Source organism: Lithobates pipiens, unplaced genomic scaffold, assembly GCF_037356315.1.
Source record: "Lithobates pipiens isolate NorthernLeopardFrog02 unplaced genomic scaffold, aLitPip1_a1.2 Scaffold_23, whole genome shotgun sequence".
Classification (NCBI taxonomy): domain Eukaryota; kingdom Metazoa; phylum Chordata; class Amphibia; order Anura; family Ranidae; genus Lithobates; species Lithobates pipiens.
In genome coordinates this window covers 144056446-144080763 of record NW_027507785.1, presented here as the reverse complement: position 1 = coordinate 144080763, position 24318 = coordinate 144056446, and the positions used below count along the sequence as shown (strand labels likewise).

Below are 24318 nucleotides of genomic sequence, written 5' to 3'. Positions count from 1 at the left end.
ATGGCAGTCTTGTCACTACTATCAGTGTATGGTTAAAGCTTGTAGGAGTGTTTTATTCTCTGACTGTCCTATGAGACTGCGGAGCCCCCGAACCTCTGTCCGGACAGTGCTTACTAGTTCTGTGCTGATTACATGCACCCTCCCAAGAATAAAAAATAAAAAAATAAATAAAAAAAAGCTCTAGAAATTCATGCCAAACTGAGCATGTGCAGAGTGACTCCAAAGTCTGTCTTATTAGGAGATTGATTGGGGACAGTGAAGGAAGCGGAGGATCGGTTTAGTAACACTTAAATTACATGTGAAATTTCATTTATTTTTTTATTTTCAATTCATTCTGACCTTTCTAAAATAGTTTTAACCTTGTCATTATGGGGTACTGAGTGTCAATCTACACTGAGATTAATAAGAAAAAAATAATTTAAACTACTTTATCAGGCTACAGCATATCAAAAGTGAAGGGTTCTGAATACTTGTGTAGCAAACCCCAGAAGGAGCTGCTTTTCGTTATTAGTTCAATCTGTTGCTCTGCCTCTCAACCCCAGAGGACTGCCCCAGCCCCTCTGGCACACCTAGTTGATAATATAAGTGCGTAACCCAGCAATAGAGAGGAAACACAGTAATGATAAACCATGAAGTATATTTACCGAGGCCCTGGGTTCTGTCACATCACCAGCTGTGGTAGTAAATAGAGACTCGCACAATATCACTCAGAAATGTTTACTTAAGATAAAGAATAGACATAATAAAATGGCATGAACACTTGAGGTTATAACCGGCAGGAAAATAGCACTTAATTTCCAGTATACAGAATGTACCTTTGCTACCTAAAAGGGTATATGTGAACAGGTACACAGTGAGGTGAACATCCAACACCCAAAACGCATGTATTGGTTATCCGTCCCCTAATGCCTCAGCACACAGACCAGCATAAACGAACACAACATATGCACGCAGTAACGCAGTGCAACATTTTTAGAATGTCCCAGTAAAATGGCTCCCCCTAGGTTGTAGTACTGTGATCAGCCCTGCATATAGAGCAGCAGAGCTTAGCAGCAAAGGAAGTTGGTTAAAGGTCCTTGATTCCAAATATCTGAAGCTAGCCTGTAGTTTAAATTGGAGCATTTGTAATCCACAAGGCAAAAGAAGAAATAACTGTAGAACAGAAGATATGCTGATGACTGCTTAACTGAAGAAATATCACCACTTGAAGATTCCTCCTTCAATGTGAGTGCAATACAGTACTGGCCTTACAGCGCAGGGGAGAAAGACACAGCCCCAATGCCCAGCTGTATGATACGAGCAAAGAAGTAGATTCACATCCATGGAACTACAAATCTCACCGGCAGTCTGTAGGAAAGAACCCACTCAGCCATACTGCAATCTGGATAGGCAGGTGCCCTCTGATCACAATAGACTCCAATAGCTATGAGGCTCTGTCTAGTGAAAATGGCACTGCCACGCTGTGCTGCCACTCCCGATTGACTGAAGTGCTGGTGGCTTCCAGTTGCTTTGAAGCGCAGGCTGGTCTGCTTCCTAGAGTAGCAGGGCTGTCCTACATAGATCCCTCAGAGGCAGGCGATCTGGCTCTGCCGTGTAGGCCGCAGTCTCTCATTCCTGGTCATACAGACCTCCTCCCCACAGGATTTTAATGGCGTCCAAAGAGACTGCGAACAGGCCATGCCTGTTCTTTTATCACTCCCAGCAGGCAGTGCTGCATGCTTTGCATTGTCTGTATTGTAGTTCAGGGCTGATCCAGTTAAGTCACTTCCTCCTCCAGACTACATCGCCCACAATGCTTTTCTGCATTTTCCTGGTGATTGGCTGTCAGTCTCTTCCAATGGGGAGGCTACAGAGCAAGCAGTTGTGTGTCTGAGTATGTGAGAGATAAGGAAGGGGGGTGAAAAAGCCCATGCAGCTGCTAGCAGGCAACTCTCCCCTCATGGATTTAATCAGCCTGGAGGTACCTGCAACACTTGAATGAGGATTGATGGATAGATTAATATGGGTAGGGGGTTGTTTACTACTGCTTTTTGTTTTTAATGTTTTTTTTTTCTTTTTTTTTTTTGTCTAGGGTTAGTAACAGAGTAACTGTGAGATCCAAATTGCAGCCTTCAGTAAGTGGCCGTCCACCTGTCACCTGTTTCCCGAGAACTTTTGATGCTCGACAAAAAATTGGTGTAATGGATGCACGTCTGAAACTAGGAATAAAAGATGCCAGAGAAAAACTGCTAGCCAAAGATGCTCGCTTCCGTATAAATGGTAAATTACAGGATGCCCGACAAATGCTGAATTCTAGAATGGATGCACGAGAAAAGATAAGTCTTAAGAGGAGTGCACCAGCAGTGGCCATTCACTCTGCAACTTTTTTGGGCTCTTCTGCAATAAACCTCACCAAGACCATCCAGGTAAGTGGAAAAATCCTGCGTTTTGGGTTATAATTGGTCAGCTACAATAGTTTTAGTTCATTCTTCCCTAGTAATGTTTAACCTGAGAGATTATTCCAAATTTATAGTTGAGGTAAAAAACCAAAAAAATCATACTTTTTGTTTTTAATAATTTTGTTTTTTTTCTTGTTGTCACATGGACATGTTCTATAGCATTGTTGCATCTCCTCTAGACAGGAGCATTAATGGATAAGTTCTCCTTTTTTATATAAAAAAATAAATAAATGCACTTATTTCTTGCAGGGGAAAGGGTGCATGTGTTTTTTTTATTTTTTTTTATTTTTATTTTTTATATAAAGGCGCCTGCAGAACATTGTACCAGCAATCAGTGGTGGGGGCATGAGGGTTGAGCGCTGCACATAAACATGTTGCATCCTAGATACGGGTGTAACATGGTCCAAGGGTGAACTAAAAAGTTTAAAGCAGAAAGCTATTACTATAAGGTTTGGCATATACTTATTGAGTTTTTAAAAGGGTGGCAGCAGGAATTGTACGTAAATTTGTGTGGACTGCTCCATGGAAACTCTATTGAATGTGATTAGAGTTCTGTGTACTTTGATCCCAGGTTTAGCAGTGGATGGAAGAAGTTTTTTACTAACAGAAGGGGAATCCGCACAAAGATTAAAGCCGAGCTCCAGGCTACTTCAGAAACATTGTCAGCAGCTGCAAATGTAGCTGCTGAATTTTAAAGTGGAGGGCCACCCTAAAAAAGCCACAAGGCTCCACTGCATGTTTCCCTTAGTGAGGATGGTGGTGCTGGGACACTATACAAGGGACATATCGACTTGAGAGAGGGAGGCGCGACATCGCGGGTGCCCTGGACAGGTAAGTGTTCGTATTAAAAGTCAGCTTGTAGCTGCTGACTTGAAGAATTTTTTTTTTTAAATTTCTGCCGGAAAACCCCTTTTAATTTTAGGACATTTACCTGTCCACAAATCCAGCAATGTCTTCACCTGAACTGATTTTTCAATCTGCTTTTCAGGTGCTGTCGCCGCCTTCACAGCCAGTTCTCCACTCTGCATGCGCAAAGCACGCTGTCAATTGTGACAGCAGATGGGGGGAGTGAAGAGGCAAATAAGCGGAGCTTCCTCTTTCGTTCACTGACTGACACAGCCCCATTAATCTTGACCATAGGGTTGTTACGCCACCTTCAGGAGAGGACTAGGCAGAACAGGTTATATATGTTCCAGGTTGAATAGAGCAATCATGATCCCAGTAGAGGAATCCTCATCCTTTAAGGACCTGGCTGACCTGAAAGTGGAGGCTGTGGCATGCAGCATGTTTACTATGGCTGGGTCAGCATTGCGTTCAGTCTTGGTCTCGGCCCTAGTGTCGCAGACCCCAACTGAATGGGCCAAACTTCCCTCATAAGAGGTGTTTATTTTTTATTTTTTTTTTATATATATTTATTTCAGATGGGGCTCCTCTGATCTGGTTAGGGCTCTTGTGGTTAGCTTTGGGTTATTTTGCCCACCCCTCATTTTTCTTTGGCACTGCTTTTGGACATCCCAATGGTCAAGATTAAGGAGGCGATATGAACGAGAGAGAAAATAGGATTTTTGTACCCACTGTAAAATCCATTTCTAGAAGTTCGACTGACACAGCATCCACCCCACGGGAGTTTTTTGGATACTTCTATAACTGCTTGCTACTAAACTGAATACCTATAGCAGGGAGGGGATTATGTACTGACTCAGGACAGCCCATGGGCTTAGCCATGTGTTTTTTGTTCTGCCTAGTCCTACTCCTGCAGGCGATATAACCCCAAAGGTCAAGGTTAAGGAGGCGCTGCGTCTGTCAAACTCAAGGAAATGGATTTTACGGTGAGCACAAATTCCTATTTGGGGTGTAACTAGTTGCTCTGTGTTATAAATAGAAAATCCATAAATATGTGCATTTATTACTATTTAAAGCGGGGTTCCACCCTAAAGTGGAACTTCCGCTGATCGGAACCCTCCCCCCCTCCGGTGTCACAATTGGCACCTTACAGGGAGGAGGGGGGTGGAGATGCCTGTCAAAGACAGGTATTTACACCCACTTCCAGGCATAGACTCCCATGGGAGTCTGTCATTTCCTGTCCTGCCGCGCTGTCTGCTGGGACACACACGGGTCCCAGTGACAGCGCGGACAATTCCTATTGCGCTGCGCGACTCGCGCATGCGCAGTAGGGAACCGGGAAGTGAAGCCGATTCGCTTCATTTCCTGATTCCCTCACCTAGAATGGTGACGGCAGCAGCCGAGAGCCGAGTGATCGATCGGCCTCGGCTGCCGGCATCGCTGGAACCCGTGACAGGTGAGTGTCCATTTATTAAAAGTCAGCATCTGTAGTATTTATAGCTGCTGGCTTTTAATATTTTTTTTTTTTTTTTTGGTGGAATCCCTCTTTAAGGCTCAACTTGGCCTTTAAATCATTGATATCTGATCCTATTGATAATTGCTTACCTCTAGGGTGTTAGTAAAGCCCTTATCCACCCTTTATCTTAATTTCTCAAAGGCCTAATAGGTAGTCTGGATATATTAGAAAAGGCATGCAGACATCTCTGACCTACAGGAAGATGACTGGGAAGACCGTTTTTAAAGGGATTGTAAAGTGAATTATTATTATTATTATTTTTTATTTTTTTAAATAACAAACATGTTATACTTACCTCCACTGTGCAGCTCATTTTGCACAGAGTGGCCCCGAACCTGCTCTTCTGGGGTCCCTCGGCGGCTGTCTCGGCTTCCTCCTGCAGGTGCTTCTCTTGTTCATGCGAGCTCCCACGCATGGTGAGAAGCATCTGTGGGCGCGCTCCCGTGATACAGCCGGCGGCTATAGCCGCTCGCTGTATCACATGGCCCCGCCCCCCAGCGCTCCGCCTCAGTGGATGTGATTGACAGCAGTGCGAGCTAATGGCTGCGCTGCTTTCCATCCATCCACTCCAGCCAATCAGCGGCCATGCTGAACGGTGGAAAGGACGTCGGGGGACGAGCGCAGGACTTTCGAGGGGTGAGCTAAGTAAAACGGGTGGTCTGGGGGCGCCGGGACTGCCAGATGTTTTTTCACCTTAAGGCATAGAATGCCTTTAAGGTGAAAAAACATTTACCTTTACAACCCCTTTAAGCTCCTTTTGTGACTACTATGATTTCAGCTAGGGATAGGTTCCTCCAACTTAAGTTTATTCCTAGGGCATATACTACATACCTCAGTTTTTTAACTGCCATTTATCCCTCCACTTCCTCCACATTCCTCCATTGCCAGATGCCTAAGGCTTCTTTTAGCCATGTGATCTGGTACTGCCCTTTTTGTCCAACTATTCTGGACTGAAGTTGTAACCGATATTAAAAATGTATGTGGGTTGTCTCTCAGATTAGATCCAAAAACAGTTTTTGAATGTTTTGAAGGACCCCCTTCTGGGTTAAATTGTTTATGCTTATCGACGTGAAGTCACGGCCATCCTCTCCTCAACATCCAAAGTCATTCAGCACCCACCCATTCAGTCCTGAAGAAGCAAGCATATCTTGCGAACCGTGGTGAAATTTTGCATATGGAGCAACACCAGCAGCACACTTGTGTATCTCATTGAATGTAGACCCTACTGGGGGATTCCTATGTACTCTACAATTAGGGCTGCAACTAACGATTATTTTAATAATCGATTAGTTGGCCGATTTATTGTTTCGATTAATCGGCTAATGACCTAAAAAAAAAAAAAAAAAGTGTATACGTTTTTAATATGTAAAGTTTAAAAAAAAAATAGTCAATTTATTCTTTAATGTCCCTATATAAATAACCAACTATATGGTTAGGGAGCAAAATATCTAATCCACTCTGAGAATAACAGAAGAGAGATACTGTATATACTATTAGAGGAGATAAAAACTATTAAAGGGTGAATCTGGTAAATATCAGACTCGCATCAAATTTTTTTGTTTTTTTAATGTCTTCCTTTAAAAAAATTTCATTTTAAGAACGTTCATTCAATTCTGTAATTGTTAGTGGGGTCAAACGACATTTATTTTCAACCACAGTGAAAATTTGGAAATGGCTTCCTGGTCAAAGGAATTTTCAGACAGTTTATGTGGTTTTCATTCAGAAATTATATTTATTTTAAAAACAAAGTGTTAAAAACAAGTAGAAATTTCAAACAAGCGGAGGGGCGTGGCCTGACGCTATATGGAGTAGGACGTGCTGGCCCTGTGCTCCGGCAGATAATCCTTTTAAAATCCTCATGAAAAAACTGACTGCAAATATTTTTAGTTTTTAAATCGATTAGTGTATTTTAATCAATATCCAATAAAATGTTTTTTTTTTTTTATACATACCGTCTCCATGCTTTGCCTACAAAATCTGTGTTTTGAGAATCTGACATCAGCTCTCTCCCTTTTTGCCATATTTGGAAGTTGGCAAGATGAGTCCTCCTTTCCTATACTTCCCATATGAGCTTACATAGCTTAACCAAAATTGTCCCAAGAAACTCGTCAAGGTCTGGTCTGCATAGATATTCTTTGGGGTGTAGAAATCAACCTGCATTTGCAGCATTGATGTTTTCCTGACCACTTTACAACTTTTTGGCCAGCGTTGGATCATATGACAGAGGTTCTTGCCTCTTTCTAATCCCAGGCTGTCCAAACAAACCCCCCCCCCCCCCCCTAATATTTTTTTTTGTCCATACCTATGTTTTCCTTGATCCCTTTTCACCCCCTACTATGCTTCCTCTTTCTTCCCTTCTTTTTCCCTTCCCTGCTCTCCCTTCTTTTTCATCATGTACCCACTTAGGTTGTTCTAGGTTAACTTATCCTCGAGGTAATGAGCTACCCTTTAAGGCAGGACAAGGCACCCATATTGAGTTGGAGATCTACCTGAACAACATGGTTGAAGTTTCCGCATGGCACTGCTTGGACTTGTTTGAGCAGAGCTCTGTCCCAGCTAATGCCTAAATACCTCTGGCAATGGCTGCAAAAGCTGCTAGATCCTGCACTAACATGGGCAAAAGGTCAGCGAGAGGACCCACAATCTCGATCTCAGGCTCCATAAAGAGGTTCCTAGCCACGGAGAAACAGTCCTGGCATTCGGCCTTCACAGACCAGAACTTTGAGGTCCTGTAGATCCCGCTCGGAGCACAGAGTGTCACTTTGTGGGAGCTCTCCTGCATCCTCCTACAGATCAGAGCTCATGGAGGACCCTGGCTCTGAGATGTCATTGCTATTATGTAAATTAGATGATTTAGAAAATCTAAATCACAGGAATAATTTACACATTCGTTGGTTGCCAGAAGTAACTAAAGATTCTGTTCTTGAACCCATGATTCGTGGCATCCTAAAACACTATGCTAGGGAAATCGGTCACTGACCCCCTACGCTTTGACCGAGTCCACAGGGCCCTTTGCCCATGCAACCTAGCTATGGACCTGCCTAGGGATGTGGCCTGTCTGCATTATTTCAAGGGAAAAAAATCCATTGTGATCAAACTGCGTGGCACTCCAAACATTGATTTTGATGGCGCCACTCTCAACATATTACTTGACCTCTCCAAAGAGACACTAGAGTGTCGCAGAGTGCTCAAACCACTCCTGGATCATCTGAGAGGGCATGGAGCCACATACAGATGGAGATTCCCTACCTGCCTCATTGCTACCAAAAAATGGCCGCTCCTCCACCCTGAGGTTCCCAGAAGATCTCCTGACCTTCTACCGTGAGATTGGAATCCCGCTGTCCATCTCCCTGGATGGCAAGTCATGCTACCAGATTTCTCCACTCCATTGGATCCTGCATGGAAAAGCACATCTTTTAAAAAGAAGTGTTCCAGCACCCCGGGCTCTTCTCAAAAAAAATGGGTGAGATCTTCCACACAACCCATTTAACTCGCATGTTCTGCATTTAGGGTTGGCAGAAACTTTAATGCTTGTTCTGTTACTGTGTTATAACCATCACAATGATGCCAAGGCTTAAATGCTTTAAAGGCTTAAAGTCTTAATGTCCATGGATTGCAGACACCCATTTTTGTCCTTTCTCCATGTGGTTAATTGACTTTATCTCTTTCCTAGTTGTCTTTTTAGTTTTACCTAATACCAGAGGTTTTTATGTTCTGTTTATGGCCAGGCCTGGACGAGTTCCCCAAGCTCCCAAACTATGAGCAGTTTATGCTCAAGTTGCATAACCAACGCCCGCCTCTTTTGGGGTTGAGCGGCCCATGCGATTTTTCTGGTGCCCCCCCCTATTTTGGGGTCGCGTGGGTTGCTAGCCCCCACAGACCCTACGGAAACACCGTGGTATATCGCGTGAATCTAAAATGTTTCCCACTGGTTTGTTTGTCTTAATATCAGTGATTTATCTACATGCCTCCCTTTCCTTAATTTTCTATTCACCCCCCTTCTCTGTGTTCTCTTAACTCTTGCTGGTATAGATGGCACCACAGGCATGAGGCGCACATTCCAAACTTACAATGGCTACTCTAAATAACGTCTCATACAATGTTGGGGATCTAACCCATGCAACTAAATGACACCAAGTGCTAAGATTTGAAACAAGCTTCTTGATCCATTTTGCTTTTCTCCATGAAACGCACCTTAAACATACTATTCCGGTTAGGCTGTCCTCTCCTCATTTCCTGAAGTATTACAGCCTTTCGGATACGAATAAAGACAAAGGAGTGGCCAATTGGGTTCAGCGGAAAGGTGTCCTTGAAGCTTGAGGAGAAGACGGATACCCATGGTAGGTTTTTGTTTTTGAGGGGTTCCATAGGCAACATCCAGTGCACACTGGCAAACATTTATAACAATGAATTATAACCAACCCTCTTCTATGTTTCAAGTCCTGACCAAACTGGTAACTTTTACAAAGGGAATTGCCATCCTGGCAGGTGATAGGAATATGCCACTTGATCCCATTTGGACACATCTCAAGGACATTCCAACATACCATACAAGCGCTTAGCCTTCATTAAGAAAAGATTACACAAGCTTCAGCTAATTGATGCCTGGTGTACACTTCATCCCAAAGACATGGACTACTCCCTGTACTCTAAAACACATCATTATTCTAGAATTGATAACATTTTCATAGACCACTTTCACCTACCCCTCTTAAAATCGTCATCGATAGACATAGCTTCTTTGTCCGACCATGCCCCGGTATCTATTCGTATACCTATCCCCTCACTACCTAAACATGCTACTAACTGGAAGCTCAACGACTCCCTCCTGTCTAACCCGGTAGAGGTTTCTATATTGGCTTCCGCCATGAAACAATACTTTGTAGAGAATGGGACAACAAACACGGGCCCTCTCAACTTTGGGAGGTCTATAAGGCCACGATGAGGGCTAGACTTAGTGAGCTAGAAGGCAGAGAGAACAGAGTCAACAACTTAATGATTTAATAATGCAAATAGCAAATTTAGACAGCCAACACAAACTGCCCCTACTTAAATCTCATTTGGAAACCCTAATGCAGAAAAGAGAAGAACTAAAAACATTACTAGATTCTCAAACTAAAAGGCAATTCCAAATTTTTTTCCCAAAAACTATATGAATGGGTTGATAAACCTGGTAAACAGCTGGCACGCTCCATTCGGGAAAAGAAAGCCGATTCCTTTTATCTACTAAGTCAAATTCTCCTTGGGAGAAATGGCTCACTCACCCCCCCCCCCCCCCCCCCAAATTGCCAAAGCGTTTAAGGAATAAGACCTTTTAGCGATATTCTGCTTCCCAGGCAAGCATCTTGCACTAACTCCATTTCCAAAACCACAGGGTACTGACCAGAATCTGACAGTCCATATTACCATCATCCCCAAACCTGGCAAGGATCCTACTATTTGTGGCCGTTATCACCCCATATCCCTATTAAATCTAGACATCAAACTTATGGCCACCAGACTGTTATCTCTTCTACCCAAATGGATCTAAGCAGATCAAACCAGATTCATCCCAGCTAGAGAGGCCAGGAATAATTCCCTTTGCACCCTCTCACTCCTCCACCACATTTGGAGGTGCTCTCCGTCCACCCTTCTCTTATCCACTGATGCTGAAAAAGCTTTTGACAGGGACTTCTTTAAGACGACTCTCAGATACTTTGGTCTATGCCCCAAAATGTTCTTTCGCATTTCCTCCTTATATTCTCAACGGTTCAAATTCGAATCAATGGAACGTTAAGCAACCCTTTAACGTTAAATAACCAAACTAGGCAGGGATGCCCTTTATACCCCCTGTTTGCTATTCCCCTTGAACCTTTTTTAGCACTTATCAGACATAACAAGAGCATTCAAGGAATCAGTCGGCACTAAAATGCACAAATATACAGCATACGCAGACAATATTTTATTCTTTATCCAACAACTGAAAATATCCCTACCGAACCTTATGTCAGCCTTCCAAACTTTCCAAACATTATCTAATTTCTAAATCAACTTAACAAAATCGGAAATTCATAATATTGATATTCCTAACACTACCGCCAAGTGATTAAAATCCCAATTTCCCTTGCAATGTAAATTGGACACCCTAAAATACCTGGTTATCCATCTTACACCCAATCTCCAGTCCCTTTTTAGATAAAATTATATTCTTTTACTCAACAGTGTTAAGTCGGACTTGAGACAATGCTCCTCCCTCCTACACTCTTGGTTGGGTAAAATAAATTTCTCTTTTGTTCATTGACGGACACAGCACCTTAAATCTTGATTTTAGGGTTATATTGCCACCTTCAGGAGAGGACTAGGCAGAACATGTAAAAACAGCAAAACTGCACAGGGGGCAGTTCTAATGGCTATAACCCCTCACTCTGCTTCCAGCAGCTCTGTTTTTTTCTGCCTAGTGTAGAAGGACCTGGTTCCCAGTGGGGACCATTGGTCCTGGGGAATTTTTTGCTTTTTTGATTCCTGTGATCTAAAATCAACAGCCAGGCTGGGTGACAGGCTGGATAATATAGATCCTGTTATCTCCCCAGCCTGGCCACCAAGCGTGAGCAGACCTAAGCTATGCGCTGGGTCTGCCACGACATGCCCCATCTGATCCAGGGGTGGCCAGTGAGATATATGCTCTGGGGCACACATATGACCAGGCTACTTCTGTCTGTATCAGTGTGCCATGGCCGACAGCCACCCTGCACTGCTCGGTTGATGGGTCTGTCCGTAGAATGCGTCCAGCAGTCCCTGCAGGAGGGGTAAGTATGGTTCCACTTGTCTCTGCAAGATGGAGCAGCTGGGCATTCCCTGGGAGGTTGACTAGGGGGTCTCTACCTTTTTCTCTCCCTGTCCCTTTGGTATCTGTGTATGCCATGTGGGCCGACCGCCGTGTGAACCACTGACATTTTTTTGTAGCCACAGATAGTGTTTTTTTTTTTCTTAATCTGCCATTTTCTGGAAGTCCAGCGGCCATTTTCTCTGCGCTCTCAGGCCGTTTTTGCTGAGATGGCTGGTGGCCATTTTCTACTAGCCTCAGTTTTTTTGAACCCTATCGTGTGGTGGCTGGTTCATTCTGGAACAGCGCAAAACTTACACAACACCTCGTGGCTGGCACAGGGGAGACCGGACAGCTGCAGCACAGGGCAGTACCTGGGTCAGGGTGGCGAGTCCTGTGGGGGAGACCCATCAGTCTGTGGCAGCTAGGAGGGTGGGCATTTTGTGTGACTTGCCTTAGGTCCCTAGTGGTGACAGGCGAGAGTGGCTCGGCATGGCATCAGAAGCTGGGGCTTCTTCCCCAGTCATCCCTGTTATTGCAACTGGTTCCCCTACACCTGCGGCGACTATGGACGCTCTGTCAGCGGTCCTGGAGTTCTTTGTTGCCAGGGTGTAAGCGGTCTGCCGGCACAAGGGGGATAAAACAATGCCCCTCCCCCCATTGTATTTTGGGGAAAGCTCTGATTCAGACTCGGTCCCGCTGTGGCAGGCAGCCTCTGCTCTGACCTTTTAGAGGATGCGGACCAGGACCGTTGAGACAGTGATAATGACTCCGGGTCGTCGCAGGAAAAAAACGCTAGTAGGAGCACCTATCACAACGGTGTGTGCTACCCTAAAGATGGATGCTACGGCGGGGGCATCTACAAAGATGTCTGTCCCTTTTGGTTCCCACAAGCCGGCCCGCATGGCTAAGGTGTTTACCTACCTAACTTATTATAATACGTTTATTCACAAGGAGTGGGGAAGACCGCAGTGGGCCTTTTCGGTCCTGAGACGGATGACGGTGCGTTGCCCCTTTTGAGGAGAGTTTCCTGGAAAAATGAACATCTCCGGTTGTTGACCCCAACCCTCCCCACCTCTTCAGTATCCAGGTTAAATAAGGTAACCAAGCTTTCAAGGACCCTGCCGACAGAAGGGACGAGCCAGTTGCCTGGTCCATGTTTATGGTGGTGGTGGTGTCGGTGTCAGCCTTGCGACCGGTGTTAGCCATGGCTCTGGTGTCAGATGCTTACTGAATGGGCTAAATTGTTGCACCATGAGTTGGAGACACAACAGGTTTCCCTGGTCTGCGTGGAACTGGCAGAGCAGCTGGTGCAGGGCCTGAAGTATGTCTGTGATGTGGCCTTAAATACAGCCCCCTTGCTTTTAGAGCCTCAGTATCAGCTGTGGTTCTACGTTGCCTGATTTGGCTAAAATTCTGGTCTGCGGACCAGGCATCTAAGAAAGCACTGGTGGAATTTCCCTTCTAGGGAGAGAGGCTATTTGGAGCCTCACTGGATAACATTAAGAATGTTACTGGGGGAAAGTATACGTTGCTCCCACAGTCCAGGAAGAGTAAGGAGCCACGCCGCAGGCAAGGGCCCTCCTTTTCCGCTCAGAAGCAGATTTTTCGTCTGCCCGGGTCGGCAGGTAAGCGTTCCCAGTCAGACAAGGTGCCCGCTGAGGGACAAAAGCGTCCCTGGTTTTGCAAGCCAAACCTGCGAGCAAATCTGTTGCCGCATTAAGGTTTACCCCTGCTCAGCTCTCGGGTGGGGGGTCATTTTCGGGAGTTTGCAGCCCGGCAGACCTCCCTACTTTCCGACTAGTGGGTCTGCGAACTGATTTTATCAGATTACAAGATAGTTTCTTGTCCAAACAGATTTTCCCAAGCCCTTGAGAGATGGCGTCCCTCCCATCGACCCAGGAAACGCATTGCCACATTTCAAAAGGTGGTCTCTCAGGTCCCTGGTCAGTTATTTGTATTTCCTCTGTTGGAGGAACATGTTGCCAGGAACCAGGAGGGACTCCTCTCTCAGGGGCTGCCTGAAGAGTCTGGAGCCATAAGGGACTGAATCCTATCTGAGGCTCCAGGGGGGTCCTGCCTTGTTTTTGGGGCTCGGGTACCGTCCAGCTGACCGGAGCAGACCAGTTGCCTCCCTCCGTCCAGTGCCGAGGTGTGCCAGTGGCAGGATGGCGCCGGTTCCCCCTAGGAGCGGTGAGTGGATTTATCCATCTCAGCTCCTTGTGGTGGGGGTTGCAGACGTCAAGCGTCCTTTCCGGTGGAACAGCGTCATCACTGTGTGCCAAGACTTCCGATTCCAGGTCTCTAGGGCACAAGGAGGAGAGGAAAAGCCAGCGCTGTGCCTACAGAGTCCCAACCAGCGTCTAGCTATACTGGACTAGCATCAGGATCCGGAGCTAGAGAGGGGGACCATGGAGGTTAATCCCCAAGACACTCCGGCGGATGCAGGCACCAGTCAATCCTAGTCTTAAAGAGGGCCTGGGATGCCTCTATGGCAGGCTTGAAACCAGCTCTAGCCACTTCGTGTGTAGCTAGAAACCTGAAGTTCTGGTTGTCACAACTACAAGAACGCCTAAAAGCAGGCACTCCTAGGGGGGAGCTTTTGAAAACCTTCCCTATGCTTTTCAAGGCCACTAGTTTCATCTCTGATGCATCCACTGATTCCGTAAAGTTTATGGCTAAATCAGCAGCACTTTGAGTCGCTGCAAGGAGGTCAGTATGGAGGAAAACTTGGTGGGGAGACACGGCATCTAAAACTCGCCTGTGCAGTGTCCCTTTTACAGGAGACGTAGTCTTCGGGCCTGAGTTAGATACCGCCTTAGAAAGGACAGCGGATAAAAAGAAAACCTTTCCCACAAAAAATAAAAATTTTCAAAGGAAGAGTTTTCGTCCCTCTACCGCCTCGTACACACCATCAAACAATCCGGTGGAACAATCCCGTGTGTGGGCTCTTTTTACCCAAAAGTCCGGCGGATTAAGAAAAAGTATTTTTGCACTCCAATCTGTCCGCAGGACTCGCATTTCGGCGGACAATCCGGCCGTGTGTGTGCCAGTCCGCCATACTTTTGAAATGATGGGACTTTTCCCGCCCGGAGAAAAGTCCGCTCATTTTGAGAGCGTCTCCGGGTAGCCAGGGCCAGCGAAGGAGGTGTCGCTGGCCTCGTCACCTGGTATGAACTTAAAGGGGAACCCCCACGCTGACTTTTCAGCGTGGGGGTCCCCCCAGGTTCATATCAGACCCTTATCCGAGCACGCTGGCCGGCCAGGAAAGGGGGTGAGGACGAGCCAGCGCCCCCCCAAGCCGTACCGGGCCGCGTACCCTCAACATGGGGGCGCCCCCCACCCCACAGCACCTTGTCCCCATGTTGATGAGGACAAGGGCCTCTTCGCGACAACCATGGCCGTTGGTTGTCGGGGTCTGCGGGCGGGGGGCTTATCGGAATCCGGGTGCTCCCTTTAATAAAGGGGCCCCGGATAACGGCCCCCCACCCTATGTGAATGAGTATGGGGTACAATGTACCCCTACCCATTCACCTGTGAATAAAAATGTCAGTCCCAGCATCCTTTACGGCGTAGGAGTTCCCCTTTAAGTCCATACCAGGTGACGGGGCCAGCGACGCCTCCTTCGCTGGCCCCGGCTACCTGGAGACACGCTCAAAATGAGCGGACTTTGCTCCGCGTGTGTGGGCGAGTCCGTTCATTTCAAAAGTACGGCGGATAGTCCGGCGGACTTAGTACTCCGTATTAGTCCGCTGAAAAAGTGCCGTGTGTGGGCAAGTAGCTTGTTTGGAAAGTCCGGCGGAAAGTCTGCTACGTGTGTACGCGGCATAAGGAACCCTCCAAGTCAGAGAAGGGCTTCAACCCCAAAAAGCACTGGTCGGGACATAAGGGGAAAGGAAAAGCGGGGCATACTTTTTAACCGCCCCAATCAAAACACCAAAACCCCAGTGACGTCAGGGTCCCTGTGGGGGCAAGATTGAGCAAATTTCTTCCACAGTGGGAAAAGACAATCTCAAACGAGTTTGTCTTAAATATAATAAAAAGGGGTCACGCGCTGGAATTTGGCAGCAGCCCACCCTCAAAATTTTTGGTGACAAAGCTTCCAAGTCACTCAGAAAAGGCCAGGGCCTTACCATTACTAATAAGGGAGATGGTGGATCAAGAGGTCAGTTCCCTATCTAGATGACTTGCTCCTAGCAGCCCCCTCAGAGAGTCGACTTTCTCAGGACTTAGAACTCAGCCTGAGCCGATTGGGGTGGATTATCAGTCAAGAAAAATCCAAGACTACCCCAACACAGGAGATCCTGTATTTAGGTTACAGGTCTGTAGACCAGAGAATAGTCCTGCCGGAATAAAAGATATTGAATCTGTGGCAGAGAATGTATTTTCTTCAAAGCAGCCCCAAATATACATTAAGGGAAGAAATGTCAGTACTAGGTCTTATGACAGCAGCCATTCCAGCCGTACAATGGGCCAGGTTCCACCAAAGGGACCTTCAGAGGTTCTTGTTGGAACAGTTAAAGGGCAGAGGTCTGGAGGAGGAGGTAACGATCCCCTCAAAAATAAAACACTCCCTCTGGTGGTGGAAGGACAAAGAGAACCTAAACAAAGGGGTCCTCTGGGTCCTGCCTATCACATCCACACTGACCACGGACGCGAGCAGCTGGGGCTGGGGAGCCCATCTTGGCTCGAACTGGGCCCAGGGCAGATGGACCCCAGAAGAAAAATGTTTGTCCTCCAATTGGAAAGAGCTAACGGCTATCCTAAAGAGCTATTTTAGCCTTTCAGACCACAATACAGGGTCACCATCTACAAGTCCGCTCAGACAATATGACGGCTGTAGCTTATATAAACGGGGAGGTACCAGAAGTCCTTGTTTAATGTCAGTGACCAGACACACGTTCCAGTGGGCAGAATCCAATCTAGGATCCATTTCTGCAGTACACGTGAAAGGGGATCTGAACAACACTGCGGACTTCTTGAGTCGACGAGTTTAAAATCAAGAATGGTCTCTGCAACCGGAAGTATTCAATCTTATAACGGCTTACTGGGGAAAACCAGTAGTGGACATTTTTGCAAGCAAAGAGAATGCAAAAGTTCCCAGTTTTTGCTCGCTACGCCCAGGACATCAGCCCTTGGCAGTAGATGCCTTGCAGACTCCATGGACTTTGAGCCTGGCGTATGCATTTCTTCCTCTTCACCTTATTCCGAGAGTCCTAGCAAAATTCTTGTTGGACCTGTTTAATTCTAGTAGCACCGTTTTGGCCCAGGAGACCGTGGTTCACAACCTTGCTACAGTTGACAGACCATCCTCTAAGACTTCCCTGCAGACAGGACCTCCTGTTGCAGGGACCTCTCTGTCATCCGCAAGTGGACATGCTGAAGCTTTCAGCATGGTTAATGAGGAGGAGATTTTGAGGATTAAGGGCCTGACAGACAAGGTAATTGCGACCTTACTACAGAGTCGAAAACCAGTCACCAGAGCTATTTACAAGAAAGTCTGGAGGAAGTTTAATAGCTGGCTGAATAGCCGTAGGGTGAAAAAACATGGATATGTCTAATATCTTACAATTTCTCAAGGAGGGGATAGACAAAGGGTTAACTTTTAGTACTATTAAGGTACAGATAGCTGCCTTAAGTGTATACCTAATAAACGGTTAAAGGAAAATCCTTTCATCGCTAGATTCTGTAAGGCAGTTTCTAGACGTAAACCGGTCAGAGTCAACAGAGTCCCATCCTGGGATCTAGCAATCATGCTAAAATCCTTCTTAGGGTCTCCTTTTGAACCTATCTCAGAAGCCTCTCTAAGACTTCTTATGTTTAAGACAGTACTTCTGGTGGCAATTACTTCAGCCCGTAGGGTTAGTGAAATTCAAGCTCTTTCCATCAGAGAACCGTTTTTACAGATTCTAGAGGACAGAGTCCTTCTAAAGACAGACCCTGGTTTCTCACCAAAGGTAGCGTCTAGTTTTACATAGGTCACAAGATATTGTCCTCCCATCTTTTTGTCAGAATGCATCAAATGAGAAAGAAGGACGATTTCATTTATTAGATGTGAGGAGATGTATCCTAGAATACCTAAGAATCTGACTCCCTTTTTGTCCTTTTTCCCAGGCAGCGTAAGGGGCAAAATGCTTCAAAGGTAACTATAGCTAGATGGATTAGGGTAGCTATAGCAGAGGGATATAAAGCTTTGAACAAGGATCCTCCTGGGGGTGTTAAAGCCCACTCCACAAGAGCATTAATCAGCATCCTGGGCAGAAAGAGCTGGTGCCACCCCGGAGCAAGAATGTAAAGCGGCCACATGGTCAAGCTTTTCCACCTTTTAAAAGGCATTATCAGGATCAGGCTTTTGGGAGGTAAGTCCTCCAAGCTGTGGTCCCCCCTAATCTGGTGAGTACTTAGGGATCCTCTCAAGGGCTGTCCTGGAAGAACACTTGGGAAAACTGCAGTTAGTGGAGTTAGTGCTTGGCACTAACTCGTTTTCCGGTGGTCTTCCAGAACAGCACGATCCCACTCTTTTATTATATTGATGTATTAATGTTATTACCTGTTGTGGTTTATATGTTTTGCAGTTCCATCCTTCGGTTCTTGGTGTATGACTGACCAGGGACCTGAGGGACCACCTTTTGAACTGTGGCAATGTGTTTCCTGGGTCGATGGGAGGGACTCCATCTCTCAAGGGCTGTCCTGGAAGACCACCGGAAAAAGAGTTACCGGTAAGTACTTCTTTATTTTTATTTTTTTCCTCCCAACCTTCATCTTCTTCCGGCTCATTGGGATGCCCTGTTCGGGACAGTACAGGACCTGGTGCTGCACGGGCTGATCGTACCTGTGCTGACGCCAGAAAGGTTTCAGGGATTCTACTCCAATCTGTTTTCAGTCCCAAAGAAGGAAGGGGTCCGTCTGGTCCTTGATCTCAAGGCCCTCAACGGCTTTGTGAAAGTACAAAGGTTCAGGATGGAATCATTTCTCTCCATGGTTGCTGCACTCCATCAGGGGGATTTCCTGGCGTCCTTGGACATCGAGGGCTAATACTTGCATGTACCCATATTAGTCAGGCATCAGAGATTTCTGCAATTTGTGGTCTGGGATGAGCGCTACCTATTTGGCCTAGCGTCAGCACCAAGGGTCTTCACCAAGGTGCTAGCCTCAATTCTGGCATTGACAAGGCAACGAGGGATAGCAATCGTAGGTTACCTGGACTGCCTCCTTCTGAAAGCAGCTTCCGCTTCAGAATTAAGGGAGGCTGTGGCCATCACCATACAGACTCTTGGGAAGTTTGGGTACTGAACCTCCAGAAGTTGGTGTGGGTGCCGACTCAACGCCTGGAGTACCTGGGCTTGATTCTGGATGCCTTCAGACAAGCTGCACACTCTTCAAGCTGCGGTGAAGTTGTTGGTGTCCCGCACGTGGTTGCTGCGTTTTTGCATGCGACACTATCAAGACTGTGCCGTATGCTCAATTGCACACAAGTCTTGCAAAAAGATCCTGTCCAAATGGGACAAATCTCCGTCATCCCTGGATTGTCAAATTCGGGTGAGCCAGCTGGTCAGTCTCTCTTCTCTGGTGGCTGAGGTCTCAGGCCCTTCAGTCCAGGAAGTCGTTCCTTACTCTTCATTGGACGGTGATCACAACGGATGCCAGCCTTAGTTTGGGGCATACAGTTGACCCAGGGTCGCTGGACCCAGGAAGAGTCCCACCTGCTGATCAACGTGCTGGTACTTTGGGTGATCAGGTGGTCCCTCTCCACATGGTCACAGAGACTGCAGGGGCATCTGGTTAGAATCCATTTGGACAAAGCCACGGCGGTGGTGTATGTCAACCATCAAGAAGGGACAAGGAGATCGCACACATCTTGCAGTGGGCAGATGCTGGACCAGGGGAAATGGTCGCTGCATCCAGATGTATTTTGGCTCCTTTGCCTAAAGTGGGGCACACCAGATGTGGATCTCTTGACTTCTCAGCTCGACTCAATTGGAAGGTACAGAGGTTTGTGGCCAGGTGAAAAGATCCCTGGCGGATGTGGCAGTGTTTGCGGCTCCGTGGGGGCATTATCGGCTGACTTATGCCCCCCCCCCCCCCCATTAAAACGACTACCACATCTGCTACGCAGAGTGGAGGCTGATGATTCTGATTGCCCCAGATGTTATGGAAATAAATTACCATCTAAGACTGTCCTCGAGGCAAGATAACATTTATTGCATATGCAAGAGAAATTAGTTGCATTACATGTTCAGATCCCTCATTTCTGGTTTAATATTGCAGGGTCCTTCTTTTATATGCCTCGGACACCCCCCTTTCCTGTTACAGAAGTGTTAAGTCATATGTTTTTTCTACTTTATTCTGAACGATGGCAGGAAAGGTGGAAATGTCAGTTATAGATTTTCACAATTGATACTGATTAGAAACTCCCTAGGCCTTTTGCAAACATCATGAGTTTCCAAATTATGCAAGTCTAAGCATTTTGTTATAACTAAGCTATATCAAATACTATATTAATATCAAATAATGGTGTTCATAGATGACATAAAAAGTATAATTTCTGACATCTCCCTCTTTTTATACTTTTATATTGTCAATTCAAATATTTAAGTTCTTTGGTGTACTAAGTATTATCATTTAGACAGTTGAGTCTTTTGAAAGGACTGTAAATTCATCTTCATCAGGTTCCGGGTATAGTTCACTGTTCTGAAAAAGCATAGTCTTAGTTAAAGATGTGACAATCAGTCTTTGAAGAATTCCTCTAATATAGAGAATACAGCGTAATGACATACAGTGCCATGACAATAGAGATGAGCAAACTTTTTGCGAGATCACCCCACTTACCAAACCTTTTTCTGAAAGGGTACTGTTAGGGGTTCTCTACGCCAGAGTTCTCAGCTAATTCTTCGGATAGCATTTGTAGGCCTTGTAAGGTCTTAGTGATACTTCCATCAGGTGCCGTATTGTTTGGAATAAAAGTGCAGCAGAAGGTGCCGAACATTTTGCATACCCTGCCCCTTTCTGCCAGCAATATAACCAATGCTATACGATTCTGCCACGCTGTCAAAGAGGTGGCGTCCAATTGTGCTGCTATACCTTTAATACAGGGCTCGACAAAACCCGGGCGCCAGGTCGCATTTGCGACTAGAATTAGCGACCTGGCGCAGCACAGCTGGGGGTATCCTGTCTCCGTGGACCCCCCCAGCGTGATCATGTTGGGCCGTGCCGCCAGCGGCCGGTAATTGAGCCCGCGGCTTTGAGGCCTTTTGCGATCCTATAGTTCCTTCTGGAATCTGGCGCCCTCTTGTGGTGGCCGTTGGAATGACAACCAGCAATGCTGCCTGCCTATCTCCTTCCCTTTACTTAGAACCCCTAAACATTATATATATTTTTTTTATTCTAACACCCTAGAGAATAAAATGATGGTCGTTGCAATACTGTCTGTTACGCCGTATTTGCACAGCGGACTTACAAGCACACTTTTTTGGGGAAAAATAATTTATTTATTAAAAAATAAATAAGACAACAGTAAAGTTAGCCCAATTTTTTTTTTATATTGTGAAAGATAATGTTACGCCGAGTAAATCGATACCCAACATGTCATGCTTCAAAATTGCGCCCGCTCATGGAATGGCGACTAACTTTTACCCTTTAAAATCTCCATAGGCGACATTTTAAAAATTCTACAGGTTGCACGTTTTAAGTTAGAGGAGGTCTAGGGCTAGAATTATTGCTCTCATTCTACCGATCGCAGCGATACCTAACGTGTGGTTTGAACACCGCTTTCATATATGCGTTCGCTTCTGCATGCAAGCTTGGCAGGACAGGGTGCGTTTAAAAAAAATTTTTTTCTTATTTTAACTTTTGTTTTTATTTTTTTCACTGTTCTTTTAAAAAAAAGTGTGTCACTTTTGTTCCTATTACAAGGAATGTAAAAATCCCTTGTAATAGAAAAAAGCATGACAGGTCCTCTTATATATGAGATCTGGGGTCAGAGAGACCTCAGATCTCATATTTACACTAAAATGCAATTTTAAAAAAATTTGTCATTTGAAAAAAATGAAATAAATAAAATGTCCCTCTAAGAGCTATGGACAATGACTTGGAGACAGGTGGGGGGCTGGGGGCTATCTTCCCCTCACTCGTCTCCATGTCAGGCCAGGGACAGGTCCAGATCGCCGTCACGGACCTGGCTCCTAACTTTTTTAGCTGGCTCCTAGATTCCAAGCAAATTTGTCAACCCCTGCTTTAATAGCATCTCTGGTGTAATTCAGAAAACTCTGCTGGTTGCAGTAGATGTAGTTTATCCAGTCAACGTTCTTATTGGGCTGTACCCATAGGAAGAGTGAGGTGAATTCTGCTGTTACTTGATTCTGCGCTTTAAATTCATCTGGAACTCCTCGTGAAACACGGTTGTCAAATTATCCTGTACACTTAAGTGACTTAAAATAGTGTTTACCTGGTAGTCTCATCAACTTGTTAGTCATAGGAACAATATAAAGGGAAGCAACAAGCAGGTAAGGGCACAACTACCCTCCCATGTAGGTGGCAGTCTGGGCCTTAGTTGCTTGTCCCCACACAGCCACCAAACAGCTAGTTACGGTTTCTGCTCCTGAAACCATTTTAGTTGATACTTAATGTCTGTAGTTGATGTTGTAGTTACACAGTATTCAGGAGATATGGTGTCAACCTTTGTACCATCCTTATCTTTGTTAGAGAAACAAGTAAAATTTTCTGGTAATGCTTGTACTGAAGGGGGTGCACTTTGCATTTTAGTTTTAGGGTAGCTCTTTTTCTTATTTACACATTCTAACCCAGTAAGATTTTTTGAAAACAGTCTTATTATACAAATCAAGTCTATTTCCTCTTCAGGGAGAGGAAAAGTGGTTAGTTGTGGTCTTGGGTTTGTACAAAAAATATATTCACTTAACCCCTTTGCTTGGGTTGTGTATCTGACCCATTCTATCCATTCATATGTGTCTCCAAATCCTGTTTCTATACTTAATTGTTCCTTGTAGGTAAAATCTGTTTTAAACAAGGAAAGACTAAGTTGAAACGGAGTTGGCTCTGGGTCTGGGGTGTTCTGACCAGGGGTTATATCCTAAATAGTGATTCTCCGTAGCAGGTCAGATATTGTACCATATATCGATTCGTTGTATTGTTTAGTTTGCAAAATGGGAGCCATTGTTACTGTAAATCGGAGAGGGGATCCCTTGACATGGAATCACCTCTTTGATTAGTACTTGGACCTGTCAACAATAAGCATACAGTACTTATTCTCACATTTGTTCAATTCAAAAAAATCCATGCATATTGTGTGAAAGGGATAAGGGGGTTGTGGGAAATGACCCCTTAAGAGTCTTAGGGCACCTTGTGCATGGTATCTGTTACAAATCGGACATGTGAGACAATTTTTTTTGTAAAACCATATGTTGTGTACACCCTGTACCATCCCTCCTTTTGAGGTATGGGCCGGCCCATGACTCAATAACACAGCATACCAGAATAGTGATGTAGATAAGCTGGGTTTACCTTCTCTTCATGTGTATAAAGCGGTTTTGTGAATTTGAGTTTGCAACCAATTTTCTTCCATTCGTTTGCTTATTTAATAGTCCAGTGTGTGTGTGTGTGTGTGTGTGTGTGTGTGTGTGTTTTTTCTAATCCATAAATACCTTTTTCCTGTGCCCTGATTTGAGGTCATGTGTCCTTCCTAAGCTCTTCAACCATGATAAATGTGGTCAGCTCAGAGGGCATGTCAGGACCAGGCAGGATCAATCAGCCAGGTACTGTAGAATATGCAAAAGGATGGTTGAAGAGACAAAAGCACTGTTGGCTTGTGTCTTAACCAGTTGAGGACCGCTGCCTGTAGATATACACCGGCACAATGGCACGGACAGGCACAATCGCGTACCTTTACGTGCCTGCCTCGCAGCGGATGGGGGGGTCTGATCGGACCCTCTCCCGCTGGCGGCGGCGGTCCGTTTCGCTTCAGGAGCGATCCGTGATAAGGGGGCGGCCATTGGTTTCTTGCCACCCCCCCACGATCGCTCCTGGCGAATGAGAAGCTTCCCTTGCCTGTGTAGTGTAAACACAGGCAGGAGAAAGTGATGCCACTCTCCTCGTGGTGGTCTTTTTGACCGGACGGCGAGGAGAGAATATGTCCAAGTAAGTGCACCAACGCTACACTGACACGTAGGTACACATAGGCACCCAAGTCACCCCCCGTCACATTGTCACTGATAGCATTGGTCATTTATTTACTGATCACTGCATTTAGTGTCAGTTGTGACTGTAAAAAGTGTCAGGGCAGTTAGTGTTAGGCCCCTTTAGGTCCAGGTTAGCCCCCCACCCCCCCCCATAAAGGTTTAACCCCTTGATTGCCCCCCAGGTAACCCTTTTACCAGTGTAGTTTTTCTGATCGCTGCATTAGTGTCACTGGTGCCGCTAGGTAGCCAGTTATTTTTTAGGTTCCCTGTCAGGTTTTTATACAGCGCCAGATACCCCCATATATTGCCTAATAAAGGTTTTAACTCCCTGATTGCCCCTAGAGTTAACCCTTTCACCAGTGATCACTGTATAAGTGTTATGGGTGACGCTGGTTAGTTTTTCTAGCATCAGGGCACCCGCCATTTATTAACCAATAAAGGTTTAACCCCCTGATCGCCCAGCGGGTGATATCAATTAGGTTTTAGGGTCAGATAGGGTCTTCATTGCCCCAGGTTAGTGCCAGTACC

General features: G+C 45.7%; 1 protein-coding gene across 9 annotated transcripts in view; it reads left to right on the top strand.

Moving 5' to 3' along the window:
* The window catches only part of POLDIP3 (DNA polymerase delta interacting protein 3), a 606971-nt gene that overhangs the window by 104400 nt on the left and 478253 nt on the right, over window positions 1–24318 (top strand). For all 9 annotated transcript variants that reach the window (XM_077452451.1, XM_077452453.1, XM_077452458.1 and 6 more), the window contains one exon: window positions 2072–2405. In XM_077452451.1, the coding sequence (XP_077308577.1) occupies window positions 2072–2405 (334 nt within the window). The remainder of the gene's footprint in view (window positions 1–2071; window positions 2406–24318) is intronic.